Raw genomic sequence first — 12,437 nt, 5'->3', positions numbered from 1 at the left:
TGCAGGTTCTTTGGCTGTGGGTTTATTTTTGCTAAAAGGGACTAGTGTTGATCCTTACTTTCAACATTTTAGCTCAAGTTCTAAGTTCATTAACCAGTCTAAATTAGCAACTTATATTAAGCAAACATAGTTTTCAAACAATTAATGACAAGCATCACGTTTAATATCATCATCATGTTCCATCTTTACTCAATGCACCATAGCGATCAAGTAGTCTCAAACTGTGAGAGGTAGACGATTCGAATCGAGTTTATTAACCATGCATGGAAAACCTAATCCTACAACATCCGCACACCACACCTGTCAGCCGTCCCTATCAATTCCCAGCTACATGTCGGGTCCACTTCCCTTGGTACAAGACCCCACAATCCCGGCCTCTACCATACTGTGGCTACACTTGTCACCACATGATGCACCAGGGGAAAACTCAGTTTCCAGAGACAGTGGAATGAAACGCTCACGTCCTGGTTCAATCAGGTACTAGACTTCCCCATCCCATACTAGGTATGAGATTAGTACTTTCAAACACTTGATCATGAACACCATCACTTTTTGACCTTAGTCCATTTTAAGTAGATAGACGGGTAAACTACCGAGTACCGAACAATAAAGCCTGGCCCTATCCATCGTCCTTATGGTTATAACATAAGTAAAGCAATCAACTCCTATAGCTCACAAGTGACAGGCAATCACTCATCTTTTACCGAGTCCTATTTAAGCATTGCATCTACTCGACTTATGTTCAGATCAAAGGTACTAAGTTTCATGCATCTATGGTTTCAAGCAACTCCTAGAAACTAAATGCACAATCATAAGCATCAACTCATTGCATAAGTTTAAAAACGGGTATTCATGCACTGGGTGTCGGTGTTTTAGACCGGCAACCCGCCTAGGGGGTATCCTAGGTGGTCTTTTATGCGGTAAGGGTCGTCGAGAATCAAGGAATCAATGGTGACGCAAGGAACACGATTTAGATAGGTTCGGGCTGCTAGATCGCGTAATACCCTACGTCCTGTGTGTTGGTTTGTATTTGATGAACCGGAGTTTTTTGTTGAGAGGGGTCCCTGCTCGCCCTTATATACACGGGAGGGTAGGGTTACAAGTCTCGAGTCCTAGTCGGGTTCTATTACAGAGTTCTACTCGGTAAGGCCCGAGTAGTTTTCTATAAACTTGACTAGTCCGAGCGAGATACGCCTATCCCTTGTTCTGATCATGTCCGAGTACACCCCTGAGTGGGCTGTCCAAGGCCTACTCGTGGGCTTGGGGTGTATGCCCGACATTGGGGCTTGTCTTCAGGTTCAGAGAAAGTTAGCTAGTCTTCGGGGTCTTGATCTGGCTCGAGCTCTGCTCCCACGTGATGTAGCTCTGCGGTGGGTTCCTCTTCCGACGTGAGGTGGAGCTCGTAGAATCTGTCAGCGATATTAACTTTTATACGATATGCATATGCAGGTAATTCAATTTTCTATGCTTTCACATGCAGGAGGCAAAACATGAACTATTGTTGAAGTGAAAATTGCATTTCGATCACATTCACCTAAACAAGGTTCTAAACTTTCATTATCTTCATGAAGTAAGGTGTGCTGTGGTATAAAACTCGGGGTTAATTTTGATGGTGATTGTGTACACATATATTGTGTGAGTTAAGTTTTTTATCCTTAGATTGGGAAGTTATTCTATTTTTGTATTTTTCCGTACCTCTTCCAATTCACCATTTTAACCTTACTATTACTTAATATTTTCTTTTATCAATTTAAACTGCTTCATTTTCCAAATTTTGTTTCCATATTCAAACAATAACATATGACACTGAAAAATTAGCAGTAACTCAATCATGTTATCACTAAGTTATTGTAAAAATTTGGGATCCATTGGACTAGTACACAAACAATTAAAATTGTTTCATTATCCAAAAGTAGCATGTACTTAATCATTTTTATCTCAAAATCTACAGTGATTTTGAGGGTGAAACTTTTGTAGTGGGTTGAATGTATGTGACAGAGACTTTGGAGAATTTTTCATGATTTTTAGTGAAGGACATCTAGTTTCCACATATATCCCCTATTTATCTTTCCAAAAAAAAGGAAAGTGTGTCTTGTGCTCCACGTATCTTCATGCCTTGGCCTGCGCGGCGTGGTTGGGCGGACCGACCAGTATCCTGATCGGTGGGGACCCGTGGGTACCCTTATCCTTCACTAACCAACACCAAAGAACACCCAAGCGCAGGCGTGCAATATACAACACTGCAAACATGACGTAGGGTATCACGCTACTATGGTGGCCTGAACCTGTATAAATCTTTATATTGTATTCTCGCGTTTACCATCAAGCTTCAAGTCTGACGATCTTCCACCGACCAATCTACTACCTCGGGACACCTATAGGTAGGTTGCTGGGTATAAAATACCGATAGCCCTAGGATCACGTGGTTGCCCTAGAGAAGAAGAGCCTGAGCTTCTGGTCAATATATAGCTTGAGCTCAGGGAGGATGAAACTATTTTATATGTGGCTCTGGGTAACACCAACCGGAACTAATACTCACCAAGTAGGTCCGATTGGTGTGTCACATTCAAACCATGTTTAAATGCTCGCTAGATTCCTTCTGCGGGAAGTAGTCGCTACAACTGGATTAAAGGGGCTGCTACCTTTAATCTCGCTTAACAACCAGTACTAATGAACAACCATCGATTGTGGTTGTTGGACCCAGTACTAATGGCTGGTTAGTCCTGGCTTCTATTTCATCCGAGATTTTTGTCGATGGATGGATGGATGTCAGTGATTTCGACTGAGGGGGCTGCAGAAATACGTGCTATATAGGCATATTAGCTTAGAGATCCATCGAACAGTATATCATATTCAATGATATAATCTTTTGATTGTAAAGCTTGCAATAATTCTACTGCCTCAGTCCCAGGTCCCAACCTGCATGTAGGCCCCCTATGATTTACCAAAGGGATGGCTTGACTTGTAGTCTAGCCTTCTCCTGGCATGCATCCACCTGATGACCATCATGCAACTTAGCCACAGATCACAAGTCACCTGCAGGAAACAAAGACACCTTGCGCGCGCATAGATTTCCAGTTTGCAAGCAGCAAGGTAGCCATGGCCTCCAGCCTCGTGAATCTGCTCCTCATGGAGGTGGCAGCCATCGTCAGCATTGTCCTCCTCGCCATCCTCGTCGTGCTCAGCTCCTACCGCCGCCGCTCCGGCCACCCGGCACTCCGCCTCTTCGTCTGGGCCGCCTCCACCCTCTTCCTCCCGCTCGTCTCCTACGCCGTTTCCGCCGCGGCGAAGTGGGACGCCGCGCGCGTGCCGCTCCTTCTCTCCTGGACCGTCTTCCTCCAGATGCTGCGCAACACCATCGACACCGCGCGCTCCTCCACTTCGACCATCAGCAGCGGCGGCTCCAACGGAAGCAAGTTCCGGCCCTCCGTCGAGCAGCTGGCAAGGATGGGGTGGGTGGCGTTCCTTATCATCAGCAGCGGTGGCGCCGCCGGGAGCCCGCAGCTCACCGGCGTCCTCCTGTGGCTCTGGGTGCTCAGCCTCCTCAAGCTCATCCACAGGCTCGTCGCTGCTGAGCTCGCCAAGAACTCCTTCGCCGTCGGCCTCAACGCGTACCTCGTCGCCGACTACATGAAGCAACTCCACGGGCAAGGTCTAGGAGGCGGAGGCGGCCACGTCGAGGTTAATGTGCCTCCTTACTTCGTTATGGGTGAGGAGAAACTCCATATTGAGGCGAGGCCGCAGGGGTACCGCATTGACCGGACATCTCCGCCGTCGTTGTCCATTGACGGCGGCGGGCATCTCGTCACCATGGACAGGATATGTCGGCTTTCTTCATCCGGCGACCCGCTCCTCGCGTCCTGCCCGCACATCAAGGATCTCTGCCTCTCGTTTGCTCTGTTCAAGCTGCAGCTCCGGCGGTTCATCGGGTGCCCACTCGCTGAGGCCGGCTGCCACCGTGCCATGGCGTTCGTGCAGGACGGGCTCCTTAGTGGCAGCCCGGAGCGGGTGTTCCACGTGATCGAGGCCGAGCTGTCCTTCCTCGCCGACTTCCTCTACTCGAAGCTCACCGTCTTCTACGCGAGCGGGTGGTGGTTCCCGGCGCTCAACTCGATCCTCGTGCTAACCACGTGGATCAGCTGCCTCGCGGCCGGCGGTGCCATCGTCCACGACATGACGAACCGCGGCACGGCGCTCGCCGTCGACTACCTGAACCTCAGGAACTACCTGCAGGACCACGACACGGTGTTCCACGTCATCGTCGGCCTCGACGTCCTCGTCTCCTTCTCCTTCATCGTCGCTATCGTGTTCACCGAGGGGTGGGAGATCGCCAACTACGTCTGCTCCGACTGGCTCAAGGTCTCCACGATCTGCGAGTACGCGCGGCGGCCGTCGTGGCGGAAGTCGCCGTGGGCGCGTCGGAGGCTCGGCCGCGTGCTTCGGTTCCGAGCCATGCAACAATGGGACAACCGGTTCTGCCAAATGTCCATCCTGCAGCTTCGGTTCTGCTATTGCGGCTGCGTGTCCCGGCAGGTCGACCGCATCGCCAAGGAAACTGTCGTCGTGCCGGCGGCGGTGAAGGCTGCCATCGTGGAGACACTGAGAACAAACCAGGGTAGGCTCGGGAACGGCAAGCTGTCCTTGCAACGCAACGGCGTCGCCGACAACCTCACCTGGGCTTGCCGCATCAGCGCCGGCGACGACAATGCCGAGCTGGGCAGCCTATCCGAGCAGATCCTCGTGTGGCATGTCGCTACCAGGCTCGCCGAGCTCAAGCTCTCCCAGGGAGCTCATGGCAAAGTCAACAGCGACAATAATGATGGGGAAGGAGAGAGCGACCAGGTGGTGGTCGCGACGCGGCTGTCCCGTTACTGCGCCTACCTGGTGGCGCTGAAGCCGGGGCTGCTGCCCGACCACCGCGTCTGGACGGAGGAGCTCTACGAGGGCGTGGTGGAGGAAGTGACGAGGGTGCTCGCGCGCTGCGCCGGGCCGGTGGTGCGGTACGACCGCGCGGCGACGTGCCTCGGCGGGAGCATGAACTCCACGCTGAGGAAGGCGTCCAAGCTCGGGCGTCAGCTGGGTGAGGAGCTCGGCGACGAGGAGCTGACGTGGAAGGTGCTCGCCGACTTCTGGTCGGAGCTCATCCTCTACCTCGCGCCGTCGGAGAACGTGACGTCGCACGCCAAGTCGCTCTGCCGAGGCGGCGAGTTCATAACCGTGCTGTGGGCGCTGCTCGGTCACGCTGGCATTGTTGAGCGACCGGAGAGCACTGATGTCTTCTAATCATCAATTCTTAATCTTTTGTATCTGGTTTGCATATGTGAAACTGTAGATACAGGTTGCTATTTGTTGTTTTTTTACACATTTCCGCCTTGTTCATCTGCATAAAATTGACGTTTGCTTTATACGTAGGATGTTATAATGTTACCATAACTATACATTGGCACAACCAGCTCCAGGCATTTTACTGTCTCAGAAGTAGTGTTGTCCTGTTTTGTCACATACGAAGCTAACTAACATTATGATCTGTGCTTTTCACCAGAAAGATAATTTACCGAACGTTGAATCAGTTCATGTACGTACTAAATTTAAGTGTTGCATACGGAATAGAGAATGGTGCATACAGAATCAGAAGATCTAAGTACTAAATTCCATGATTTTGTTACATATCCCTTTTTAACGTACTTTATGGTAGTCAGTTCATTTAGGTTTTTATGAGGGAGCGAGCCCGTTTGTCCCTTCACTTAAATTCCACAAGGATCAGAGTACCAAAACCAAAAGTCATTTTTGCGAAAAACAAATTAATGACACTTAGAAATACTATCCAGTTAAGCATCCGAGATAGCTTACACGGCAACGTCAACGACAGCGTCCACCGTCACATGAATAGTAAGCTATATATGTCCCGTTGTTTACCTGCTTTACGCCTGTTGCGTGCACAGCTCAGATGCACGTTGCAGGCTTTAACCCGGAGAAACTGGGCTTTTCTTCGGGTTTCTTGCAAGAAAGAGACTCCCAACCCATAGTCCAGACCAAGTTCAGAGCCCGCAGCGGGAGCACGTGGTCGCTCCGTGTTGCTGTCATGTTCGTTAGATGCTGCGGTTCTTGTGGCATCCTTTGCACGCGAATCACCAACGTCGCATGTAACGTATCTACAGGCTACACAAAAGTGCCGTCTCAAAGATGTGGGACACACAGCTTCTCGTGCATCCTTTATGCCCAAAGTTCCATCTGAAAGCTAGATAGAAAAAAGCGAGGAGAGATATGTGCACTGTGTTTTTTTATCGTACATAAAGTGAGATAGTAACCAGATACTTGGTGTGCTGCGGAAAAAAGTGGTACTCCCTCCATTCCAAATTGTAGTTTGTTTTAGTATTTTTAAGTTCATAATTTTTGCTATATACCTAGATATACATTATGTCAAATATATATAAATATAGAAATACCAAAACGATTTACAATTTGGAACCACGTATATTTGGAATCACATACATATACTACTTATTTGGCAATGATCGGTACTCTTATATTCCATTAGAGCAACTCCAAGAGGCTGCTAATCTTATCCCCAATACTTTCTTTAGGGAAAAAAAGAGAAAAAATGAACTCCAATAGTCCACTCAAAACTTCCCAAAAAATTAGCGACGCGAAAAAACACCCCACCACCCCGCATATTTTAGCGACGCGCGGTGTTCCCCCAATCCTCCCGAACTCCGTTCCCGCGCCCCCTTCCCGCGCTATTTTTTTTAGCGCGCTATCTCCTGGCGGCAGCTCTCTCCCGGCGACAGGCGGCGCGGCCTCCTCTCCCGGTGCCGGCTCTCCTCTCCCGACGACCGGTGAGCGCCATGCGGCGGCAGGCTAGGACGCGGATCTCCTCTCCCGGCGACCGGTGCCATTGACAGAGGTACCTTCGCCTCCTTGCGCCATAAGGGATTTCGATCTGCGGCTGACGCGCTTCTATGGATGGCCGGATTCGGGAGGGAGGGTAGGAGGATGTCTAGGAGGTCGGTGAACCCGAGCCGGCAGGTGGAAAATGGGGGCCTGCCGTCCGTCGACGGCCTGCTCCACCCCAAGTCGCGCTCGCCGCCCGTGCTCACCATTGCCCTCGTCGTCCTAGTATTCCCCCCTCCTTTAACGCTGACGGTTTAGCTGTTCATGTCTACAGGGTGTCATTCTCCTCGTCGCCTACTTCAACAGCAGCTCAGGTCTGTTAAAGGCTCTCGGTTAGACTCGCAAATTTGTTTTTCCTAATTGATGTTGGATTGTGGAAAGTTTATAATTGCTAATTGGCAATTAGAGCGTGGCTTCTGACATCTACAAATTGAATTAACTGAATCAATACGTCATCAGTTGGCACCTATGAATTATGATTGAAATCTTATCCTTGGCTCATCTGATGGCCAATTGCATAGCCTCAATGGACCGGGCGGTGGCACAAATTTGCAGAAGGTACCTTTCGTCAACTCCAAACTGTTACTTTGCTTCTGTACTACTGCACAAATAATTTCTTGTCAAATCTTGCTGTTTTGTAGGATAATCTTCTCGAGTACAAGAACCTGCTAGCTTTCCTTAACTCAGAACAAGAAGATAATGGAGCTATCCTGCAGTCAAAAAGGACAACTGACAGCGTTGGCGCTCTTTGTGACATTGTTATGTGTCTTTGGAAGGTTATTGACAGTGCTACTGAATCTGATCCTTTTTTTAAGCGAAAAAAATGAATTCTACTGAAGATGATGCGAGAGGACCAAATTTACTCGATGGCGTGAGGAAATCAACAGCGGCGACAGGAGGTTTCCAGCCGGCGGCGTGATCCTTTTTAAAGGAACAAAATGAATTCTAAAATGCACCCAATACGATGACGTGGACTGATTTCAAATATTAAGAGACTAGTTTTTTAGTATTCTACTGTAGGGGAAGGAATTTTGTAGCATAGCCCCCAATACCTCATTTTGGAAAAAAAAATTTAGCATACTCTTAAAGTTGCTCTTAGACCTCAACATTTCATCCCTACCCCTAAAAAAACCCCAAGAAGTCCGGACTGAGTCTGGTTCCATCCTGCTGGCTGCTATAGGTGGGCTGGGGGCCTGGGCATTATGAAACAATAAACTGTTAAGGCGGGGCTTGGACACTTAAGAAACAATAAGCTTCTGGGCAATGCTACATGTACGCCGATTACCTCCTAGGAGGTAAGAGTTCAAATTAATCTGAGGCCCTTAAATATTAAAAAAGGCAACCAAAAGAAAAGAAACAACCGTCTCCCCATTATCACGGCTTCAATTTAGGATCGGAAGAACAGGTCCAAAATCTGCATGTGAACTTGCAATTTCTTTTCTTTTAGTTGCAACCGACGTCATAACATTTTAACAGAACACAAGTCCGCATCTGGATGGAGAAAAAAATACTTGAACATCTCCACATGACATGCAATTTGACATCTGCTTCTGCATTTCTTCTTTGAAACGAAACATCTGCATCTGCATTTCTTCTTTGAAAAGAATCATCTGCATCTGCATGGAAAAAAAAAGAGATGGCCATGACACATTTCTCCGTGCAACCCATTTACTTGACTTATGTCACATTTTTTTTCAAACAGGTCCATGTCAAATAGATATGATATCACTGCTGGAGGAACAACCATTTTAGGACCCCTTTTTAAAAGGGTAGCATCGCAAGTCACAAGTCATGCTATTTTCACGCATAATACATGTGTATGTGGTTCGTGGGATTCGAACCACGACCTCCGGCCTCGCGCGAGCCTTCCTTACCATCTCACCCACACAACACACGTGATGGAGTTGGATATGTTTTTCTTTTGATGTAACCTGTGGAGAGGCTTTTAGTATCGGATAGTAATACCAACCGGTACTAAAAGTGACGACCCGATACTAAAGCCACGAGGAACTTTAGTACCAGGTTATAACACCACCCGGTACTTTTTTAATGTGATCTTTTAGTCCCGGGTGGTGTTATGATCTGGTACTAAAAGGCCTCCGGGATCTCCAAATTTAGACCCAGTACTAATCCTAGTATTAATACCGGGTCAAAAGGCAACCGGTATCAAGGTCAAGGACGAATGCTCATATTTCTAATAGTGTATAGTCCTATAGTGTGTAGAAGTTAGATCTAATAGAAAAATACTTTTCCTATTTTCAGATTTAAAAATTAGATATAATATTACCTCCTATGAAGTAATATGTTATTATATCTACATTCCACAATCATTTGGGAGTACCTTAGTGAACCCCTAAACTTGTTATAAAAAATAAACTTAATTATCACATACATCGCTGAAACAACTCGAGCGCAAGCCCAGCCTGGCCATGGCCAGCCAATTTGGAGACCCAAAATATACAAGGCTTTCTTGGGCCTAACATGCATGATCATGAGCTCAGCCTAAGCCACGCTGAGGTGATCAACAACAAAGTGAACTGCACATGAAAAGATGTGCGGTCAACAAAAGGAAGTATGGTCGAAGGCTACACACAGTCTGAATACGAATAAATTAAAAGTTAACTTGAAACAAAAATTACTGTACAAATATGGAAGACCCAGATTAAACATCTTCCAGGATGTATCATCAATTATCATAAAAGAAAATTTGGTGAGCCCGTGGTCACTGCTCTACTCTTATATGATGCCTAGCTGAACCTTGCATAAAGAAATTTACCATATTCCTAGGAAAGCTAGTCCGTTGTATGGTTTTTTTCTTTAAGAAAGGAGTTCATCAGATCAACCAATACATTCTATTCCACTTTAATTTGATATACATATATAGCAGGAAACTATAAGATACATATGTACGCTTTAGATTATAGTAGGAAGGGAAAAACAAGAAACAATAGTTGAACTTGATTCTTGTGCAGAAAAAAATAATCCCAGTACATTTCTTTTGATTACACAAGTGTGCTATACTCCTACAACACACAAGACTACAAAAACCATAACTATACTATGTACAAATTTTCACTTGACACACTTGTCAACCAAACTTTACATTGCGCGCGCTGGAGAAATGCTTAGCAGCTGCAACCATCCCGGCCGCCGGGTCGTACCCAGCACTCCCGGGCCGGCCGGAATCAGCCGCCTTATTAGTAGAGCCGAAGCAAGCGAACCACGACGCCATGGCTGACCATATACCAGAACTGGACTTGATCATCTTGTTCCCCATCAGCTGATCGCAGCGACTGAGCAATCGTAGTAAATTAAGCTTTCAGTTTCAGTTTCCTCTTCGTTCTTGTGCTTATGAGTTAGTAGAGTTACTCTCGTTGTTCCGTTTTGCAGCCATTATATAGCAGCAGCAAGTGGCTTGCACACTGCACAGCTTGCTTGCTGACCAAGGTAAAACCAAACAAATTAAATGAAGTGAGCGATGAGAGGCCAAAACGTGTATGGAGACTTGAGGTCGCTGTCGTTTGAATAGCAATCATGGTCAGTACAGAGGTATTTTTACTCGCTAGGTAACAGATGTACAGCCAATAGGTGTAGGACACTGGACACGTACGGGGGCATGGAGGGTGGGTTTGGTAGTCAACACAAGGCAGGACACCATACCAACTTGCCAGCCAAGGTTTGCTTTGACAGGGACCGGGGCTCCTGGTTGCCATACGAGTGAAACGTGGTTTGATTAGCCTAGAGAAAACATTGGTAGTTATTCAGAAAAGAAAACATTTGCAAGTCAAAAACAGGTCGCGTACGAATTCCTCAACGAATGGATTAGAGATAAACGATCGAACGATCGACGACTGTTCTTGGGTCTTGGACTGAGATCACTGTGGTTTGACCGCATCACATGTAGTAGCAAACTGTGTAGCTAGCTAGTAGCAAGTAGGCCCGATCGCGCGCCACGTACGGCAACAGTGCTGCCGCTTTTGTGGTCAACATGGAAAATAAACTAGAAAAGCACACGAAGTGCTTGCCAAGACGTGTTGCTGATTTGCAACATATGGGAATGTTCCTGCTAGTAGTATCCACCAGCAACAACATCAGGAATCATCGTTGCCTCACACGACTATGGGCGACGCATGTTTTGATTAGACCCAGGGGCAAGGGCAAGACATCGGCCGACCTACGGCAAAGCGAGACCAAGAAGCCAACACTAACTCCTAAAGGAGGATCCCATTGCAAGGGGTCCCGGTCCCTGAGACCTAATCAGGGGGAAGCGCTCGACTTGGACGCGGCTGGAGATGGTTGGGCAATCTTATCCACGATGGGACGGGCACAGCTAGGCCATTACGAGGAGGGATGAGGTTCGGGGATGTTTGGATACCCCATGCTAAAGTTTAGCATATGTCACATCGGATGTTTGATGCTAATTAGGAGTATTAAACATAGGCTAATTATAAAACTAATTGCACAGATGGAGTCTAATTCGCGAGACGAATCTATTAAGCCTAATTAGTCCATGATTTGACAATATAGTGCTACAGTAACCATTTGCTAATGATAGATTAATTAGGCTTAATAGATTCGTCTCGCGAAATAGCATAGGGGTTCTGCAATTAGTTTTATAATTAGCTCATGTTTAGTCCTCCTAATTAGCATCCGAACATTCGATGTGACACTGCTAAAATTTAGCACCTAGTATCCAAATACCTCCGAAGTCAAAAGGTGTCAGACCTTACCTGGCAGTTGTTCGGCATTATGCACCGCGTGCTCAACGTGAAGGCACCATACCGACATGCATTATTTCCCTAAACTCTATTAGAAATAATCTTGATTCATATGTGTATCGGTATGTTTAAATTTCATTTTGCATGTCGATTTGTGTAGGTCACGTACTAGTAGCAGATGTGTATGTGAGATGCATATACACGCTAGGTTGGTTCAGCTCATAACAAGGTGCCCACATGCCGTGTGATGCGGACGTCGCTATGCGAAGTGGTGTTGCACGTAGAAGTATTGGAGCTGGAGGCAACGACCTACGAATAAGTTAGATTTACCAAGGCTAAAGTTGTGTGAAGAAGCGGCAAGGAGAGGTCAAAGCTGTTAGCATATGCATGGATCGTGGAGTTTGGTTTGCACGGTCAGTAGTGAGAGTATTTGGTCTTCCTAGCTTGCAGGGGATGAGTCCATGCTGCGATGAGTCAAGCCGTAAAATGTGTAGCTTGACATGCATGGCCGTAACTGCCGGCTAGTGGGAGAAGTGCTACTTGTAGTATTTAGTTCCATGTATTCAATCATTTATTTTGAGCTGTAAAAGTAAGAAAGAGTCTTCGTGTCTGTCTATCAAAAGAAGCAAGTGTGCGTGTGTGTGTCACAACCGAGAGAGAGGGAGTGATTCCCCATCAGAGAGAAGATTAAGTGTTTGTGATAAACACTTGAACCTTGGAGTGAGCGATTCCAACAATTGGTATCAGAGCCGGTGGTGATGAAGATGATGCCGCGCGACGACTCTTCCTTAAGCAAAGCCATTGTGACTCATGGGCTCGACAACGACA

General features: G+C 47.0%; 1 protein-coding gene across 1 annotated transcript; it reads left to right on the top strand.

Annotated features, from left to right (window-relative positions):
* Positions 1-3,037: 3,037 nt before the first annotated feature.
* LOC117858424 (uncharacterized) lies at positions 3,038-5,428 on the top strand. Its single transcript, XM_034741490.2, has one exon. It carries the CDS (start codon positions 3,100-3,102, stop codon positions 5,281-5,283), a length of 2,184 nt encoding a protein of 727 aa, XP_034597381.1. The 5' UTR covers positions 3,038-3,099; the 3' UTR covers positions 5,284-5,428.
* Positions 5,429-12,437: the final 7,009 nt, after the last annotated feature.

The sequence above is a fragment of the Setaria viridis genome, chromosome 5 (genome assembly GCF_005286985.2).
Source record: "Setaria viridis chromosome 5, Setaria_viridis_v4.0, whole genome shotgun sequence".
NCBI lineage: Eukaryota > Viridiplantae > Streptophyta > Magnoliopsida > Poales > Poaceae > Setaria > Setaria viridis.
Note: the sequence above shows the minus strand (reverse complement) of the source record. Positions and strands in the feature narration are given on the sequence as shown.

Excerpts from the sequence above, each read along its gene's own strand:
- LOC117858424 (XM_034741490.2), top strand. The coding sequence starts at position 3,100 with ATGGCCTCCAGCCTCGTGAATCTGCTCCTCATGGAGGTGGCAGCCATC.